Source organism: Mixophyes fleayi, chromosome 1 (assembly GCF_038048845.1).
Source record: "Mixophyes fleayi isolate aMixFle1 chromosome 1, aMixFle1.hap1, whole genome shotgun sequence".
Lineage (NCBI taxonomy): Eukaryota > Metazoa > Chordata > Amphibia > Anura > Limnodynastidae > Mixophyes > Mixophyes fleayi.
In genome coordinates this window covers 163,450,583-163,472,181 of record NC_134402.1, presented here as the reverse complement: position 1 = coordinate 163,472,181, position 21,599 = coordinate 163,450,583, and the positions used below count along the sequence as shown (strand labels likewise).

Genomic DNA, 21,599 nt, shown 5'->3' with positions numbered 1-21,599 from the left:
TTAAAGTCCTTGTACAATCCAGATAGATGGCATCTGGCTATTCTATCACATATTTCCCAACCCAGATGAATGACTGCTGGCCTCATCAGGACCTCTTCACAACACTGGTATATAGAAGGTGGTACCCTTCAGTCCAAGATTACTTTGTGCTTTTGTTTTCTCCCCTTTTGGCCATGTTCATTCTGAAGATGGTTAATGCAATAAATAAAATAAATCCACTCTCTAATCTGAGTCCATCATAAGCGCAACTAACCAGCCAGTGGGTGACTTGTGCTGCAGGACATGCTAGGTGTCCGGTCACCAGGGTATATTTCTAGTAATCGCGAGAGCCTGATTTTGACAAGCACGGTCTAAAACATATAAAAGTTAGTTTTGTAGGCTAGCTGTATACTTACCGTTCCATAACTGCTTCATATTTGTTTCTTGTTGCTGTCTTGAATGGTCATCATCTCCATCATTACTCTGATGAAAACAATAACTGAATTATTAATAAGCTTATTGAATTTCTAGAATATAAAATAGGACATGCCAGTAAGAGCTGGAAGAACAAAATAAGTAAATCTTTTTATATACTATGTATTTTACTTATTTAAAAATATTGCATTTAAATTGCATGTTAGAGAGATTATCAAATGTTTTCCATTCACAACATTAAGGTTAGAGTCGCATCTGCTAACACATAGCACTTCTCTAACTTGCTAATGTTCATATTGCTAACTTGCTAACTGTGATGACAGGTTAAAGTGAATAGGATTTGCTCCTCCCCTTGCTGCAATATATAACAACTATAGTATCTACTATATAAATGCCTAGTGGCGTGTGTGAAAAAAAACAAACCAAGCTGCAGCGCCACCTGCTGGGCAGAGTTATACACTGACCTATATATTTCTTGAAGGAGAAGTGACAGTTGGGAGTGGTTGGTGGTTGCCAGGGGTGACAGTGGGGAGTTTTTAACACCTTAAGTAGCTTGATGAAGAAGAAGGATGAGGTGATGGAGAAAACTGATGAGGAGGTGACATGTGGACAAAACCACGTTAAAAAAGGGCGCTTGCGTCGGGAAGTAACGCTTTTCCCCTGAGGAGGCCTGGGCTAGGCCCAAATGCATGACAAGAACCTTTTTAACACCTTAAGTAGCTTGATTTGACTAGAATGCATGAGTATCATGCACGGGTTAAGTTGTATGAAATAATCTTGTATTAGGTACAGTGGAGGGTTTTTAAATCCCTTTTTATTTCAGCACAAATATTGAGTACGGTCTATGTAACGTATCTCCAGTCCATGCTAAGAAGAATCTGGAAACCATATTTTTCATGGCTTTGCATTGTAGCATGTAAGAATGGTATAAAATCTGCACCATTTTGTAAGTCTACATATAGTTGATTCAAACAAAGCAATCTTTGAAGCCTGTGTCCTCTTGTTCTTATAGGTTGGTTACCAATGCGTAAATGTAGAAATAATTTTAAGAGCCTGTCCCTTTGCACGATGTGCTTCCAAAGGCAAGGTTAGCAATAGTTATGTATGTTTTATACAGGAAGCACTGAAGGACTTTCGGCTGTAAACATGTGGGTCGTTAGATTAACACAAGTTATTTATAAGTACTCTGGAACTGACAGAAAGAATGGTGCATCACGTTTGATTAAGGATAAAAACAACACAGACCAGACCACACATCCCTAAAATGAAGTATAATTTTAGAAAACGTTCCACAGTCTGTGACTCTAAACTGATTAGTCACTGTTGACACGGTATAAATTAACCATGGGTTTACAGTATGTGTCCACATAAGACCTATGCAGCAAATGTTACTGCATACACAATCCTATAATACTCATTAGATTTAAGCTGGGTACACACTACAGAATTTTCCACCAACTTTTTATGCCGATCGATTTTATATGCAATCATGGTCCGATCGCTCGGTCCATTGACTGCATACACACTAGCCTTGTTTTAGACGATAAAGGGAAGAGCGGACGTCCCTTTAGCCACTTTTTACAGCCATGTTGTCGTGAGCAATGATTGCAATTTCATCGTGGATTGGTCGGAAGTTTATACACACTACACAACGGAAACGAGATTAGATCGAAAATATTTAACGGTACGACCAACCAAATGAGGCAACAATCGTCCATTTGGGCAGACTTTCGACCATTGTGTCACTGCACACACTGACCCGACTTTTGAACGAGCGGCCTTATGTCGGCTGGTTGAGCCGATTATTGCACAAAAACACTGTAGTGTGTACCCAGCTTTAGTTACAGGGTGTAGCTGCTTATCTACAAATGTTGCAAACAAATATAAATTGCAAATTGTTAACTTTTTTTATGATACCTTCTGTTGGAGAAATAAACATGTATAATTTCTAACCTATTTTTGTGAATGGCAGAGTTCAGATAGGATTGTATGAAGTGAGTTTGAGAAGATAGTAGTCTGATTTATAATCTGATTTGGCAGGAAGGCATGGCTACTATTAATTTTTTTTACTTGTTGTAACATTGCTGCAGCTATTTGCAAACAAACTATTTCTTTAAGATATGTTAAAGCCTCTGAAATGCGTGTTGACACTGATAGTACAAAAAATAATATAATCGAATGGACCAGTACACACGCACGTCGGTAAAGTACTTTGGATTTCTATGGGAACCCTAGTTTAAGTACATAGTACACTGTGCTGCAGGGAAGAACTGAGACGTGGTAATGAGCGAGCTTCTAACGCTCCATTAAAGTAAGGGCAAAGTACAAGATTTTGTCTACATTTTAACTACTGTTGTTTTTCACCCACCCCCTTAGTGCTTTAAAGAAACTGATGAGTTTTTGTTTTCATTCATGATGTAGCATAAAACGTGACCTATTCAAATCACCTGACTCTCAGTGGGGCACTATATAATAATGTTCAATGCTCCATTTAATTACAGCTTTTACAAAATGTTTATTTGCCATACACCCTGGGGGGGATTTACCAAAGTGCGATGTGTATAAACCGCCTCTTTTTCAGCAGTTTTCAATCCAGCAATTATACTAATACCAAAACAGCAGCAGAACCAGAAGAAAAGTGCTGTTTTACAAGCGCCATGATCGAAATCGATGTTCCACTTTTTCAATATAAAGAATACATAGCGCTAAATTTATCATTATATGTATTGTATAAATATACCTCTCCGTCTGTAACAGGCCTGGATGCTCTGCATCCGGCCCGGTCTTTAAAGGCAGCTAGAGATGACTGGCCCAATGCTACTACTAAGTAGCACTGGTTTTCCCTGGCCGGTGGATACCAGGGAAATAAATAAGATATCTTGTGCCCCTTCTATTTAACTGAGTGTGCCCCTCTGCGTGTATTAATAAATAATTCTTCATATGGATTAATAATTACTGGTGACTCCTTATATTTAATGTTAGAAATATTTAATTGCCAAAATATTTCTAATTTTTTCAGTAAAAGAGAGCACTAGTAATTATTAATCAATGCAAAGGGGCACAATTATCTCTTCTTCTAGTTTCTAAATAGAGGATATATAGATAAAAATACCAATGTGACATGAATCTGACAATTCCAGTACTAATTGTATTGATAAAGTCCTTTACCTGAATAAGTCCCTTCACATTTCAAAATGTCTGCAGCCATATTAATGGTAATCATAATCGTCCAAAATTACTGGAAAAGTGAAATGATGAGAATGGACCCATTGCCCAACAGTTGTAAAGTGATAATTGAATGAGGTGGGTGGTTCTAATGTAGTACGATGTTGGACTTTTGATGTGACGTTTACACTTTGCACAATGTGTCTCTTCACATTTTTCTGACTGCGTGGAAACCTAGGAGCTCATTTAATTTGCAGAAGTCTCCCCAAAGTGCCAACAGACCATCAAAATACACTGCTGCAAACCAAGGTGATATGTGGTGCACATCCAGGGCCTGAGTCAGTAAGGAGAGTAAGGGGGGAAAAAAAGTAGTACATTTGATCCTGGACAAACAATGTTACAATACAAGGGGTGCAAGTTAGTTTATTATTTTGCACATAAGGAAAATACTGGATGCTTTTTAATGTAGCACACAGATACTTGATAGCTTTATTTTTACGCTGAAATTTAAAGTTGATCTAGGACATGCCCTACCCCAACTATAAATCTGTTCCCACATTTTAAATTTACCTCCTCCTCCAATGTAACATGGTTTTGCCAGGGTGCAGAGTTACTTCATACTTGCCAACTTTAGGAATTTGGCGTACGGGAGCTGCCAAGGGGAGGTGGGCATGCAGGGTGTGGCGCTCGGTGAATTGCATAATTTTTACCCCATCCCCACTGCAGTTTTCAGTGGGGGTGGGGCCAAGTGCTGCGATTCCCTGAGAATCACATCATTTTGCCATTAATTCTGCCCACATCACTAGGAAGTGGGCAAATGCGGTTGACTATCCTACACTTCCAGGAGTCCTGAAGACCTACCTGGAATTCGGGAGTTTCTCGGACACTCCGGGAGAGTTGGCAAGTATGAGTTACTCCTTTTTGTTTGTTTTTTTTTTTTTTGGCTCTCCTTAATTACTCAGGCCCCCAGTAAAATAAGTAGCAGCATGAAAAGTATTTTTAAGTACAATTAAAAGAACAAATATTTTATAACCACTAAAAAGAAAGGTTGCCTATCCTTTTGTCCACTACCTGCCTATACAAATAACTAATGACTACCTTATGTGACAGCAATCACTTGTTGGGAATTTGATAAAAAAAACAATGATGATTCTTTAATCATTCACTTTTCAGTGCCTTTTAATCTAGTTTTTTTAAGCGTTTTAAGTTTCCAAAAAAATGTGTGAATTAATTTGCTTTTGTCTTGGTTTTGGCTCATTTCATTTTTGCTAATTTGAAGAAGACATTGTGGTGAATGCCATTATTTTTGTGTAAATAAATTCTATATCCCCACGTTTTAAATACTACAATTTAGTAGACAAATAAGTCCCTCCAATGATCCACCATAAGCGCATCACCAGAGTCTATGCCCAGATCTGACCAGGACACACCCACTTTACCCTTGGTCCCATTTCTGGTACTGCAAATCGGAACAGTCCTGCTAAAATAAGGACTATTAGGTGGCATGCAGAATTTATGCGATTAGACTTACTGCTTTCTATGCTACTTTTGGTGATTTTGTTAATAATCTTGTAAGTAATCCTCTTAACAGTATAAATTGTACAAACATTATCTGCATAAGAATGTAGTGCTGTAATACTGGGAGAAATTTAGATCTGTGTTGAAATGCGGTTTTATAGTTTTCATTTAGCTCTTTACTTTAGATTGGCATTCTTTTGTTAATCTGTGAGGTTAAAGTTCTCAACACAGAGACCTGCCTACATATAGCATAATGTGGCTGTTATTATGCAGCCTACTGCAAGGTGTTGTGTTATTTTCCTTAAATATACCAATATTTACCAAAAATATTCTACACCAGTATAAGGATGAGCGCACTCTGATTCCTGGAATCCGAGCCCCCCCGAACATAGCGGATCCGAGTCAGATCCGAGCACTGTCCGGGTATTCCCGCCGATTCCGAAACTTAAAACGAGGCTCTGAGTCATAATCCCGCTGTCGGATCTCGCGATACTCGGAACCTTTAAATTCCCCGCTTGCCGCCGCCATCTTCACTCGGGCATTGATCAGGGAAGAGGGAGGGTGTGTTAGGTGGTCCTCTGTCCTGCTATTTCTCGTGCTGTGCTGTGCTGTGCTCTGTCCTGCTGAGTCCAGTGGTGCTTTTGGCAGTGCTCTGTCCTGCTGAGTCCAGTGGTGCATCAGTCCAGTGCTGTGTCCTTGCTGAGTCCAGTGCTGTGTCCTTGCTCAGTCCAGTGCTGTGTCCTTGCTCAGTCCAGTGCTGTGTCCTTGCTCAGTCCAGTGCTGTGTCCTTGCTCAGTCCAGTGGTGCATCAGTCCAGTGCTGTGTCCTTGCTGAGTCCAGTGGTGCATCAGTCCAGTGCTGTGTCCTTGCTGAGTCCAGTGGTGCATCAGTCCAGTGCTCTGTCCTTGCTGAGTCCAGTGGTGCATCAGTCCAGTGCTCTGTCCTTGCTGAGTCCAGCGGTGCGTTTTGTCCTGTGCTTTGTTCTGCTAAGTTTATATTTATTTCAAAAGTATTAAAAAATCTTCCATAAAAAGAAAAAAAAAGAAAAATTCTACAAAAATACTTTTAAATTAATATAAAAAAAAATAAAAATCAAAAAAGTCCTTGCTGAGTCCAGTGGTGCAGCAGTCAAGTGCTCTGTCCTTGCTGAGTCCAGTGGTGCATCAGTCCAGTGCTCTGTCCTTGCTGAGTCCAGCGGTGCGTTTTGTCCTGTGCTTTGTTTTGCTAAGTGCATCTTTAAAAGTATTAAAAAATCTTCCAAAAAAATTATAATTCCACAAAAATCCTTTTAAAAAAATATTCTAAAAAGTCTAAAAAAAATTATTGCAGTCCATTAACATTAATACTGCAATCTATTAAAAATTGTTCACTGTTGTATTCTTGTCCTACAGCTAGAGTCTGTGTAAATGGTTTTGTGTCCCGCCAGTTTGTTATGGGCAGAGGTACCAGACAGGGATGTCCCCTGTCCCCTGCTCTGTTTGCCCTTGCCATAGAGCCATTGGCATGTGTGGTAAGAATGCAGTCAGATATTACTGGTTTAAGGATGGGTTGCAGGACGGACAAGATTGCCCTTTATGCAGATGATATGCTGCTTTTTTTGTCATATCCTAATAAATCGTTGCCAAACCTACTCCATGTGGTTTCGGTGTTCGGTAGATACTCTGGACTTTTGATTAACTGGGATAAATCTAGTGTAACTCCGATTAGGGGAACTTGCCCTACGGGCCAAGTTCTGCAGACTTCTCTTAAATGGACTCCGGTATTTAAATATCTTGGTATCTGGATTTCTAGTGATATGGGTCAATATATTCAGCGTAATGTCCAGCCTCAGATTGATTACCTTAGGAGCCGAGTTGGGGTGTGGAAGCAGCTGCCATTGTCGGTCACAGGTAGAATTAATCTGGTCAAAATGATAGTTCAACCAAAGTTTCTGTATGTTTTGCAGCAGTCGCCGGTCTATATCCCCCATAGTACATTCCGTTACATAGAACGTCTTATGGCTTCTTTGATATGGGCAGGCAGGAGGGCAAAAGTTAAACTCACTACCTTATATCGTTCTCGAGGATCGGGGGGCTTGGCTTTGCCGAATCTACGGCTTTATTATTTTGCCACCCAGTTAGCACATATTGAAGTTTGGTTTAGGTCAAGGCTGGGTCTAGACTTGCATGATTTTTTGGTTTCTGAGACAGGATCTAGTCATACACGTGTGCAGTTTCTTCTGGCCGGAAGAAAAGTTGGGAGGGACCCCTCTTTATTAACACAGGCCATAAAGGTTTGGAGATTGTCATCCCAGATTGGAGGTGGAATGGATCTGGATCCATGCACTCCACTATGGGACAATTTGGATTTTGGAGAGCTGACTAAGATGGAGGGGGCTGGAGCTTGGCGAAACTACAATATAACTCACATTGGACAATTGTATGAGAATGGTATATTATATTCATTTGAGCAACTTCAGACACTACATGAACTACCTAGGGGTTACTTTTATAGATATTTGCAATTAAGACATGCTCTGGCCTCGCAGTTTCGGGAAGCTACGCCGAGCTTTAACGCAGATTCCTTAAGGGTGCAACTGTCAAGGTTGGGCCAGAGGCGGCAAATCTCCTTTATGTATTCAATTTTGGTGGAAGGATCTGGCGAAGGGGGCTTGCCGGAGCTGCGATGCAGGTGGGAGGGAGATCTGGGGCGTTTCAGTGATAAGGCATGGGGTATGGTGTTATGTAGCCCAAAGGAGGTCACCGCATCAGTTAGATTTCGCCAAGTTCAATTTTTTCTGCTATACAGAGCATATCTCACCCCTCTTCGGCTTTCTAAGTTCAGTGGCGGCCAGAAAGTGTTGTGTCCCAAATGTAGGAGCGAGGAGGGGGGCTTCTGGCATATGCTCTGGGAATGTCCGCTGGTTTCATCCTTTTGGGGAAAGGTGGAGGACTGTATTAAAAGATTGGAGGTGGGAGTGAATGCCCTGACTCCAAGGCTCTGTATATTCGGTTTAGGCCTGAACAGAAAAACTCGTAGACTCATTAGATTGCTTATCAATACGTTACTCATGCTGGCAAAGGTAGTGATAGCTAGGAAATGGATGGCACCAGAAGGTCCGACATTGAATAGCTGGAGTGACCTTGTTAACGATACAGTCGGGCATGAAAGGTTCATGTATACCAGTAGGAATTTGGTGGATAAGTATGAAAGAATATGGTATAGATGGAGGATATCCCCGTATGTCACGGAGGGATTGAGAGAAGTGGAACTCTCCTGATTGAAGCTTGGGGCAGACATCCAGCCGCCTATTATGTTATTAAGATCAACGATTGTATCTTGTATTGCCAAAGCTGTACCATTATTTCACTATATCTTGGAAAAATGTATATATCTTTACTTGGAAATGCGAATGTCAATGTTTTTTTGCTTTTTCTAACTGCATGGTGTACATATACTTGACAATACTTGTATCACTGTATGGGGTATAGTTGGGGGGATAACCTACTGTGTTGGGTTTTTGTTTTTTTGTTGTTTAAAGGAAAAAATGCAATAAAATTTTACCTGATTTAATAAAAAAAATTGTTCACTGTTCTTGCAGTATTTAAAAAATAGTACTGTAATACAACGTGTGCTGCATATAATGGAGTACCAAAATTTGGAGGATAAAGTAGGGAAAGACCAAGACCCATTTCCTCCTAATGCTGAACCTGCTGCCACTAGTCATGACATAGATGATGAAATGCCATCAACGTCGTCTGCCAAGGCCGATGCCCAATCTCCTAGTAGAGGGCATGTAAAAAGCAAAAGTTCACTACAATTAGTAAAAAAAGAAAATTGAAAACATCTGAGGAGAAACGTAAACTTGCCAATATGCCCTTTACGACACGGAGTGGCAAGGAACGGCTTAGGCCCTGGCCTGTGTTCAGCACTAGTGGTTCAGCTTCACCCAAGGATCTAAGCCCTCCTCCTCCCCCCCCCCTCCAAAAAATTTAAGAGTTATGCTGTCAGCAACAACAAAACAGCAAACAACTCTGCCTTCTAAACAGATGACATCACAAATCCCCAAGGCGAGTCCAAGGGTGTTGGTGGTTGCGAAGCCTGACCTTCCCATCACTGTACGGGAAGAGGTGACTCCATCCACCATTTGCAGCACACCCTCTGCATATGCTGGAAGGATGACCCACAGTCCAGTTACAAATTTGGTTAATGAAGGTGGGAATGTTGCACACCGGGAGGAGGATATTGATGTAGCTGGCGCTGAGGAGGAACTTGACGAGGAGGATGCTGATGTGGTTATCATAAATGAGCCACCAGGGGGGGGAAACAGTTGTTGTCCATGGGATGAAAAAGCCCATCGTCATGCCTGGTCAGAAGACCAAAAAATCCACCTCTTCTGTCTGGAGTTATTTTTATCCGAATCCGGACAACAAATGTATGGCCATATGTAGCTTATGTAAAGCTCAAATAAGCAGGGGTAAGGATCTTGGCCACCTAGGGACATCCTCACTTATACGTCACCTGAAGAACCTTCATAATTCAGTGTTTAGTTCAGGACCTGTGGCTAGGACCGTCAGCAGTCCAGGGACACCTAAATCCCTTGGTCCTGTTGGATACATACCAACACCCTCCTCGTCAATTTCCTCCACGATCTCGATCAGAGTTAGTCCTGCAGTCCAGAAATATTAGTACCAGAGATTAAACTACGTCCACTGTTCCTGCAGTCCAGAAATATTAGTACCAGAGATTAAACTACGTTCACTGTTCCTGCAGTCCAGAAATATTAGTACCAGAGATTAAACTACGTTCACTGTTCCTGATTGGTTTGTTAAAGTGCGAATTTCCTATTTCAACAACATCAGGGTGGGTGGGAGGGCCCAAGGACAATTCCATCTTGCACCTCTAGCAAACTCTTGCAAACTGCCATCCTGTCTGCCACTGCAGTGCCACTCCTAGATGGGCCACGTGTTTGTGCCGCCCACTTGTGTCACTTAGCTTAGACATCCAGCTACCTCGGTGCAACGTTTTTAAAAACAATATTGTGAGGTGTTCAGAATAGACTGGAAATTAGTGGAAATGATTGTTATTGAGGTTAATAATAGCGTAGGAGTGGAAAAAAACCCAAAAACTGGATTTTAGTGCTTTTATGCTTTTTTAAATATAAATCAGAACCCGAAATCAGAACCAAAACCTTTTGTCAGGTGTTTTGGCAAAACAAATCGGAGCCCAAAACCCAAAACACTAAAAGTGCCCGGTGCACAACCTTACACCAGTAGTGAGTATGCTATTTTTCAGTAGCTCCACAAGGCTTTTGAAGATGAGCTTTAGATAGAACACAATACGATATCAGAGCAATAGCAAAATTCAAAAAGTAGATTCACATAGGTTTGACTAGTTAAGTTAGTGAGAAGGCATCATCCTCCTGTTACAGACTAACGTACTAAACAAGATGCCCACATGTTGTGATATTGGTGCCAACATTTGGCAATTGAACCAATACCTTAGCAATACCATAGCAGGCTTGAACTGATATTACTCTAAGGCCTGATAATGATCCTATTATTTCAATAAGATCTTTATCAAGATTCCTGCAAGCAAACCTTTGGTTCAGCTGAATCATTTGCATCACCTGTACTGAATGTAAAAAAAAAAAATAAAAAAAAAAATATGCAATTCTTTCAAAATCCGTATTATACTAGTGATAGTTTTTAATAGTTGTTCATTTATTTTATAATAGATCTTTTTTTTTTTGTATGCATTCTGATGTGACCTTTTATTGCACATAATGTTTGTGCCTATACTGCAGTCAGTTCTGTCTATCTCCGTAAAGCGGGTACCATTTAGGCGTACCTACACCCAGATTCAAATTGAAATGTATCTTGACATCCGCTTGAATTTGAATATAGTCAGAACTACGCTCAAGTTTTGTGCTGTTTATTTTTAAAACGCATTCTGCCTGAATCGGGCCCATAGCCGTTTCGGAAGAAAAACAAAAGAACAGTTTATTACCTTATTGGAAATGTCCTAAGCAGCTCTAGCTGTTACATGATTAATGTTGGGACAGTTTGTAACCACCGGACCTCTATGGGACCAGCATGCTGCCATTTTTGTATTGACTGTCACCGGAAAGTCTGATGCATGTAACTGAATTCATAGTGGACCATTGGTCTCAACTTGTCATTGTAGAGAATGTGAGAATGCAAAGGATCTGTTAAGGAGGTATAAAACTTTAAAATGTATTCCTTTCTTGGATTAACTGTATAAACCTTTTGTCTTTGTGCAGCTGATCCTGTGGCTCTTGGCTTTATTATCTCCCCCTGGTCTCTCCTGCTGCTGCCCTCCGGAAGTGTTTCGTTTACAGATGAAAATGTTTCAAATCAGGACTTGCGTGCCTTCACAGCACCTGAGGTGCTACAGAGCAAGTCCTTGTCTTCTCTTGCAGACATTGAAAAGGTAACTTTATTCCAGGCACAATGACAATGAGTATGGTTATGGTTATGCTAAATAGATCAAGGATAGATATATATATATATATATATATATATATATATATATATATATATATATATATATATATATATATATATATATATATATATATATATAATGACCAATGTGACAAAATAGCCTGAATTTCCATCCAAATGAACAGTGCACAACTTCATTTCTATATATCCCCTGATCATTTGTCTGGAATTTATTGACTGCAGTCTTTTCTTAAGAGGTCACAAACTTCCTTGTTTGCCAGTTACTCATTTGTAATGAAGAACAATAATTGCCTACTGTGTGTGTATGTATGTATGTATGTATGTATGTTAAAGTAAGCTAGTATACAGGGGTATTTCTATAATGTTTCACAAGATTGCAATTATCGTTCTTCATTGCTTTCTGAAGAATAGTTTTGTACAGTTGAAAGCAAAAAAACAAACATAAACATTTATTTTTAGAATGAAAGGTGGTAAACTATTGAAATGAATGCAGCCACACGTACATTACTGAAACTTGGGGCATAGTTTACTAACCAGCAATAGATAACTTGCTGTTAATGAACTTTATAGCTGAAGAACAGGTAGAAAACATTCAACCATCAGTGACTTTTTCATTTCACACATCAGATACCTTTGCTAAATGAAGTCTGTTAAATTATTCGCATACTAAGTTTTAAGAGTATGTGAGTACTTTATTCCTAAAAATTATTCTTGTAAATGTCCATAAAGTCATGTTAAACGTTTGTAAGCGCAACCAGGCGAGCATCATTTATATCTGTTAGACCCGCTTTCCTTTAAAGAACGACTACATTTAAAATTCAAGTTGCCTTATTTAAAAGTGCTACTAATAGACATTTGCAAATCTATATAAACAAGTTTGCATAACTTGACAAGACTTTTCAAAAATTCTATTCACATTTAGTATACAGCTGAGGTCACGTTACTGTTCTCTGTTGTCAGCTATTTTCCTGCATAAGGTAGGTTAATGTGGCTTTCTGCAGTGTTAATTAGTAGGATTGCGGATGGAAAGTCTTCTGAGTGTATTAAATAGCTCCCCACCATCATCACAACTATATCTTAAATATCTTCGGTCCAATAAACTCCTGACTTTTGTAAATGTTATTAGTAGCTCTTTTATATAAATTGACAGTATTTTGGGATTGGTGGTCCTTTAAAGTGTGTATGCATGCAGCATTGTGCAGTTGTCGTATTTTCCTCCTGGAAGCCATCTGTTGCCATCTCAAAAATGACCTAATTGCACAGTTCTGTATCAATTTGCACTCTTATTAGCACTTCTAAATAATACCAGAGGTCTGCAACATTGTCTGTGCTTAATATTTATACCAGGACCATTGCTGGAATATAACTAAACAAAGCAAAATGCACAACATGCAGTGAAGTGGACGTGGCGGCACAGTGGTTACCATTGCTGCCTCCCAGAGCTGTGGCCACGAGTTCGATTCCAAACAGGGCACTGCTCTGTGTGGAGTTTGTGTGTTCTCCCATAACCAAAGGTATTGGCTGAACTGGTTAATTTCAAAGCTGCCCTTATCTGTAAACCAGCTCTGGAATTCACAATGTTGGGATTTCAGTACACTTTCTCCATCAATATCTGCAAAATAACTTTATTGTCATCTGACATTCCCATAATTGCACAATTGAATTACTGTGACAGGATTAGATGTTCTTTTAAGCAAGCACAAAAACATAGCCAACATAAAGTGCATCATTTCCTTAGCTCTTAAAAGTTGTGGCAATGAGTGGGCTGAAGAGCTGCATTTCTACTGCCCTTATTTCCTGCCTGCCCTGGTCTGCTCTTGTATTTCAAGTGAGGTGGGCGAGATATGCTTTGTTACACTTGAGCAGTCTTTCATGTAGCTGTTGGTAGAAGTTATTCATTTACTTAATAGAGTTTGTTTACTTCTTTGCTTATTAGATTGGTTCTTGTTTTTCCTTTTTTCCTTTTTTCTCATTCTGTTGTTGGTAGTCATTGTAGACAGTAGGGTAAAGAGGAATGTCTAAATGAACTGGCCTTTTTCCACAACAAATTCTAATATATTTTAAACATGGAAAGACATTTACATTCAAAACAATTAACTTGAAATAATTGTTGTGTTTTGGACACACAAATGGTTGTATATGGTGGATAAGTGATGTTAATGGAACATATGGAGAGCACATTTTTTTGCCTGTATGTGATATTTGATATTGTAATGAACATAATGTTTCTCTCAAGAAAAAAATACTTTCCCTTGATACACTGAAGGCTTTTTCCATGATCGGATCAGCAAAACCCTGCTACTTTACTTGATAAAGTTCGCTTACCTGTATTACCCAAAATAGAAGCTGTAACTGATATTTGCTGCAATTAAAAAGATATCCTGCTAAGTGAATGCCAGTCTCATTAGTGGACTGTTGCATACACATAATGTAGGCAGCCATTTTGGGTGCTGAACCAGTTTAATGGAAATGTAGTCTCTCCATGGTGTAACTAGTTCCCGATGAATTGAAAGGATTCAGTCTTAAACATTTGTTCAGTTCACAAAATGGCTGCCTCCATTGTGTGTAAGTGACAGTAGAAAGTGAGATACAAAGTGTCATATACCTCAGTGATGTCACTAGTTCCTACAGAATTAATAGGCTACATTCTAGCATATATTGGCTAAACTAATATAAGCCAGAAAATGGCCGCCTCCATTGCGTTTTCAGTATACTGTAACAACTGTATTACTATGTCTTCATACATCGCTTTGCGCTTTCTTTCTGTTGCATCATATTCTCTCTATACCATTTTTAAAAACAAAATTAAGCGTTCAACACACACACACATTGTAGTTAATTTACCAAGCCCACCGCAATCGCCTTAGTTTTGCACTAGTGCACTGCAATGGTCTACCCAGTGTACATTAATCTCCACGCCTAGCCTTAGGAGCCGCCTCCACAAATAACGTGCACCTGAATGTGCAGAGAAGCAGAACAATCTTTTAAAGATACACTCATCTTACCACTTTTATACCACCACTTTCACTTAGATAAACCTTTACATTTGTGCCCTAAAGTACTGCTTCGTATAGCCTTCTTTATGGTTGGAGCGATTACTAGACAGCCTGGGACGATTTTCGCTATATCAGGAAGACCATGAATGGGGTGTCCCCTGTTATGGCGATCCCCTGACTGGTCGGTGATTTGCCTGATGCCGCATTGTGGGAGTAAGTGCACAGCGCCTACCCTTCCCAGAGGCTGCCAAAAACCCACCTTATTAAAGAAAATTATCTTTTCCTCTTGTTCCACCATAGTCCAAATAGAGAGTCCATCACCACATAAAATATTTCCATAAATAATATCCACTCACTCACGATGGATGGTCTCTGCTAATTTTCCGTCACCGCCAGCCAATTACAAGAGCTTACCTATGCTGGCAGTTTGTGATGGTCTGCGAGATAAGGGATGTCCTGGTTAGTCCTGGTTTTAGTCATTGTTCATTGTGAGGAGGGGGTTTGTAAGCTGGTTGGGCATTGTTATGTGGATCTTTCTTTCTTTTCTTTTTTTTTTTTTTTTACATTCTTTTTATTCCCCCAACATGGCAGATTATGAAAGAAAAGATTCTATTTTCTATTAAACTTTAATTGAATACAGACATTCCAAAACCCTAGTTCACTACTTTATTTGAAAATTGTGTATGTGTGCTTTTTTTTATTTACTCTTTTGGTCTTGGGGTCCCCTGTCTATTATAATTGGACTTCTTATATTATTAATTAACCTGCCCCTCACAGTCTACTGTGGTCAGGAAGAAACACAGCCTTTGATGATTTTATTTTGGGGAGAAGGAAGGATTGCTCCTGAAAATGCGCCCTCCATCCCTTCATTTCATTGCAATATTTTCTCTTCGCAAAATAAAACTTTGTTTATGTACTGCTCCACATACCCGGAACCACCAGTCCACATCTTCCATACTTAAATGGTAACACCATCAGTCACTTCTGCATTTCCTCAAACGCTGCAATTTTACACCCCAAACCTATGCTACCCAGTAGAAATAGAGACGCTAAGGGGATACAAATGTGTATTTGGTCCGTGGAGGTCCGTTTTGCCCATCAAAAATAATTTCCACAGTATTTTTAACAGTTCTTAACTTCATTGTGTACCAATACCCTAGTAGTCTGGCCTTACAGGTTCCTCTTATTTTTCTGACTGTAGCTAGCCAATATGTTGCTGCTTAGTTCTATAGTAATTGTGCATTGCATTTACCACATTATTTGCATGTGTAGGTGACAATGCTCATCTTTTCCTCTTTAACTGTTTCAAAACGCAGTTTGGCACAAGTGTCAAGCAAATGAGTCAATATTGGAATCACAGTGGGGGGTGTAGTATTATTTTCCTATGCAGAATGCCAGCAACATCTGCTCAACCAACCATGATTTGCCAGAGGCAGTCTGCAGTAGAACAGCCTCAGAAATCATTTCATTGGACTCCTGTGCTACTGCATGATCACACTTTATTAGATTGGACATATTTCATTACACTTAAAAGGGAAGCAGTGTTACTGTAATTTGATTTCTCTTAAAAGCATACAGCCTTCTAAGTGGCTACTTTTCATTTCCAATCACTATTGAAACCTTGTAGTGTAACTCACTGAGGATATTCGTCATTTACAATGCTTGTTATGGTTGCATAAATGGCACAATACAATTTATTGCTGTGTTGTATAATCACTATGTAACAAAGACAAGCACAATGAAACACAAGTGGTGTGCTGTTTACATGGGAAATAGGTAATATTGTCCTAAGAGTAATAAAGATACCTACTCCCTGGGCAGTCTTAATATGGAGCGCTTACTGAATGCTGAGAGTACATTAGTACTGCTGTCAAATCAAGACTCATTGAACAAATGTCCTTCCACGTTAGGACTTTCCTTTAGTCTGTTCAGTAAAACACTGGGCTATTGGTATTTCCATACATTCTCTCATGTCTCATTTCTATGTAATTTTGTATTTATTAGTGTGGGATAAGTTGTGGTCTATTATGAGCTGTCTTAAGAACATCGTAAAGTTTAAAAAACAAAAATCACTTCATTTTAAACAGGAGGAAGATGCATAATTTTTTTAAGAAAAATAACTTCCTGTGAGGATACCTGATTATTGTTTAACTCTTTTGCTGTACTTTATAGTACCTCTTCTGGGTATCACCTAGGCAAGTAATTGGTTAAAGTGGTATACTTATTATACAAAGCACAACATAGTGCAGTAAATATAACACTCTCACAGACCTAAGTATCAGGGTTTCACTGTACTGTGCCCAGGGCGCTGATCTTGCTTATTGATACTGATCCTCTTCACTTTTCTGCTGGAAAGGCAAGGACCAAGTACAATATCGCCCTGCTTTCAGCAGACCGTAGCAAAATCCATAGTGTCTTGCAGTCGCAAGCTGAGATGTACATCCTGTCCAAACAAAAAGACTGCTGGTACATAGGAGAGAACCCCTTTTAACGCTGTTTTGGTTCCCACTGTGTAGACTGCCCACAGAGAGGTTACTTAGATCACCAAGTCTTGCTCCATTGGATCTTGCTTCCTCATCTCTCATGTAGTGCTCAGACCCCCTTGTAGTGCTGGGCTCTGGTAATATTCTAAAAATACAAATACAAAAAATACCCAATTTGCGCTGATAATTCTGTGGCTTAAAAACAAACTGCACTTCAGGCTCATTTCAGATATATGTTCTACAATTTGATGTGTTTTTTTTAAAAAAAAAAAAAAGCTTAAACCCAATAAGATTTGTTTTCTACAGTGATTCATGTTTTTTTATTCAAAGTAATTAATTGTTACTGGTTATGTAAGGTCAGTGAGATTGAAGCGCTGTTTTAATTCTGGACTCTGATCAGTCTGCTGGGTCCCACATGAAGCAGAATTACCCCTTTATCTGGGCATCTAAAGCCATCACCCAATTTAACCCTTTCCAGTTTTTTGGGGGTGAAATCATACTTCCAGCTGACCGCCACTTCCTGTGAAATGTGAGCAACTGCTAAAAGAGGAAGAGAGACAAAAACGGTCAGCGATTACAGTCTCTCTGGTGCCGGGGCCCTGGGGATCCTAGTGTGCCCATGAGACAATAGCTCTATAGAAGGCATGGTACACAATACAGCTATGTCTATAGAACCCACATGAACAATAATAAAACATGCTTTAACATGAATAGTGTATTTTAATATAGTTTTCACTGGTGTGAGTGGATGGCAAAGCGGCTTAACCTCTGTTTTCTGGTTGCCTGCACCCTGCTCTTGCCCCACGCAGCGCTGGGTTTCTCTAGAACGACGGTTGTATGTTCAGAATTCCCAAACACGGTCTGGATTCCCACTAGTTGACTGAAAGGTTGAATTGAGTTTTCCTTTAAAAAGACCCCAAATAATTTAACAATATTTAATGCATAAAATGTTTTTTAAACAATGACCACTATGGCCAGAACTATTACAAAATAACAGCCACGCTAAGAAAAATCTAAATAAAAATCTCTCAAAAGTCTGTAATGTGGTCTCTGGCTCACAAGCCAGTCTTCTCTCACTTCCCCATTAGCACAATCCCAGGCACATTTATTTTATTATTTTTTTTAATAACTATAGGTATATAGCATGATACTTGTCATTATTATTCAAAATCAGGGACTATCCTTAATTAAAGATGTACTTTTAACAGCTGTTTTTTTGTAAACGGTTGTCCCATTAATACAATCTGCCTATAGTTGTTTTGTTTATATGTTTGTTTGTTTTTTAGACATCTCTGAATTTTATCTATTTTGTTGGTATCACTTTAATTTATATTTTAAACACTGCACTTCCTTTTGATAAGATAAAGTGTGAGGTTAGCAAGATGCAGACTAGGATAACATTGTGTGCAAAACAATGGACTTTTTACCCCTTTATTATGCTGCATGATCCACAGAGCAACATTAACTAAACAGTGCTTTTTATGATATTCAGGGATCCCAAGATATAATTTTTGGGGGTTTAGCTCCACAAAAGTAAAAAGGTGTTGGACAGTGCAAGGCACAGTTATATCTACTAGTAGACAATGAGCAGGTCTGCCTTCTACCCTCTGTGTCATGTCTGCACCTCCTACTTATATGTACTTGTTCTGTTTTTTTATGTATGATTTGTATTTTGTATGATTTGCCATTGTCGCTGTCCAGAGTTGCAAAGTTTTCTGGCGCTTTATAAATAACAATGCTGATAGTAGAAGGGTACAGTAAGCTACTGTTCTAAAGTTTCCTAAAGTTCACCTGATGATCACCTCTCTAGGGACATCTCTATCACCCCTCTGCATTCCCTATAATCTCAATAGACAATGTTACATACTTACTAACTTTTGCCAAAAGTGACACAATTTGCAGCGAATCGCATCATTGAGGCCACTGTCCCACCCACTTCACTAGTAGGTAGGTGGGGTCCAAGAGAAATACCTGCTCTTGCGGGAGTCTTGGAGAGCTACCCGAAATTCGGGAGTATCTCAGATATTCCAGGAGGGTAGACAAGTATTCAATACTGTATGACATAATCTTTTTAAAGGTATATGACCCAAGAAAATTTGTGTATGTGGCAAAAATATAAATGAAAAGCACACACTCTAAACAGAGCCCCGACTTTGCATACGAATTATTGAGTTTTTCATGTAAATTGATGTAAAGGTCAGTATCATAAGATCTCCTTTTTATTAGGGATGGGAATGATGATTCATTTTGTGAAATGTTTTTAAACAGCCGACTATTGATTGTTTAGATATTTAATATGTATTCTAAACTCTTCTGCTATAAATGATTTTGCAATGAAGGCAAACAGAATAGCATTGGGAAATGACAGGAAGGTTAAAAAATGATCCGCATGTCAGCTCCTCATTATCTAACCGTGTAATCGGACTAGTTCTTTCATAGTTTTTTATATTCAAGATTATCTTTCAGAAATCAAACATGTTTTTTGTCACAGCTGTAAGTTTTGTGCAATCTCTACAATCTCTATATCTGTTTGAATAAAGTGTGGTACACACTATAGAAAATTACTTCAGATGCGATTTCTGTAACTGGTTTATCAACAACTAAAAGTCCCGATGATCATGCAGATTCATGTGTAGACACCTGCACAATTTACCTTCAGATCTGTGCTCTTCATCTCTCGTAGCAATCGGCTGAAAAGATTGTGACTTTGTACACTCTACAGATATTTGCCTACGCTGCTGGTCGTGAGTTCGTACACACTTCCACGTTTGCGTTACATCGTTGATCGTGATTTCTAGGAAGTTTATCAAACCAAATCGACAGATGCAATGTGATTTGGTACGATAAAACCTGAATGCAATATCTGACCAAGCGGTCGTTTATCCTGTAATCTGCACGGTAATTGCATTAGTGTGTACTCATTTTAAAACTCCCAGCAGGAAGGCTAGAAGAAGATACATGGATATGTAGCTCTTCAGCTGTTGCTGATCTGCAAGTTGTCTTGACCTGACTAATGCTAACCACACATGACACAGTTGGCCTTATATCACAGTGTGTTTGTTCCTAAAATGACCACAATGTCAAAATTAATAGGATTGTTACTAGCATGTAGGTAAATGGCCGCAGCTGCCGGATTGCTCCAATTTTTCCTCATATTTGTGTGGTCAGATTAGACATCAATCCTATCACTCTGCTTTTGAGGTCACAGGATAGCAGAATTTGGCCAGTAGAAAACTATAAACGTGTATAGTGTGCATGTGTTCATAACATTTGTTGTAGAGCTAGTGATTTGGCTTCCATTCCTACCAGAGCTATCTGTGTTCTCCGCATGTTCTTGTGGTTTCTTTCCATAGTCCAAAAACTATTTGGTTAATTGGCTTTTGACTAATTTGTTCTGGTTTTTTTTGTGTGTGTTTATGAAAGGGAAATAATCTCCACTAGGGGAGGGGCTGTACAAACAGACAAGTTTTCTCTGTTTGTACTGTGCTGTGGAACATGTTGTTGCTACACACACACAAGCATTTGTATACTATACTATAATGGGTAAGTAAGATCACCTTCATGGTTGCATCATCAAATAGAGAGCTGGGAATCTGTCATCTGCATGGAATGTTAATCCCCATTTGTTATCCTACTCTGTTTGTGTAACTGGAGGACCAGTCTGACTTCACTATGTCACTCTTCAATTTCCTGTGTTTTGCTTTTCACTACTGCAGCTCACTTTTTTTTTATTGAAAGAGACCGTTGCACTTTGTTTAATGGCAGTAGATGTGTATATTATAAATGCACAACCGTGCAGTGTACACTGGTAACTGGTTCAGCACTTTTTTTCTGAGGAGCTGTGCAAACATCTATTTTTATTTTATGTATTTTTCAATATGATAACCCTAAGCATTTCATTTTTGTTCTATTTTATAAATATCAGTAATTCTCCAAACCATATGTGTCCCTCCCTAAACTAGAAACATAAGCATAAGTTAAGCATAACCTGCTCTCTGACAGATGTCAGACTGATGTTGGGTTTTCTAAAGAATGTACAATGATGTGACATTTGGGAATATCATTTTCTACTTCATATGTGTACAGCTATGATTTATAATATCTGGCTTAATGCATATAACCTGCCTATTTTGAAAGTGAAGGATTGTGCAGCCTTGGTTTGTTTTTTTACATTTTTCACATAGCAAATATGATTTAAAACACATTGAACCCAGGTACAAAGTAGCTGTCATTTTTCTAGAGTAGCTTAAAATGTTAAAGCAAATGTATTGCACAAGTTTTCATATATGTGTTCCAGACTTACTTTTTCCCAATTGTTTTGGGTTTTATTTTTGCTCCGCCTCCCCCCATATTTGTAAGTGGACAATATTGTTTTATTTTCTTTGAAAATATATGGTTTACCAAAGTACAGTTATAAAATTCCACAAATATAACATTTTATATAATATATTTAGCATCTGTTGCTATTGCTGTCTATGTTAGAGATATGCTTAGGATGATAGACAGCAATAACATACTGTATGGTGGACAGAAGTGGGCAGCTATAGCTTGAGCTG

At 39.0% G+C, this 21,599-nt stretch overlaps 1 protein-coding gene across 7 annotated transcripts in view; it reads left to right on the top strand.

Moving 5' to 3' along the window:
* PTPN13 (protein tyrosine phosphatase non-receptor type 13) overlaps positions 1 to 21,599 on the top strand; it is a 211,284-nt gene that overhangs the window by 59,751 nt on the left and 129,934 nt on the right. For all 7 annotated transcript variants that reach the window (XM_075203023.1, XM_075203032.1, XM_075202998.1 and 4 more), the window contains exon 3: positions 11,360 to 11,529. In XM_075203023.1, the coding sequence (XP_075059124.1) occupies positions 11,360 to 11,529 (170 nt within the window). The remainder of the gene's footprint in view (positions 1 to 11,359; positions 11,530 to 21,599) is intronic.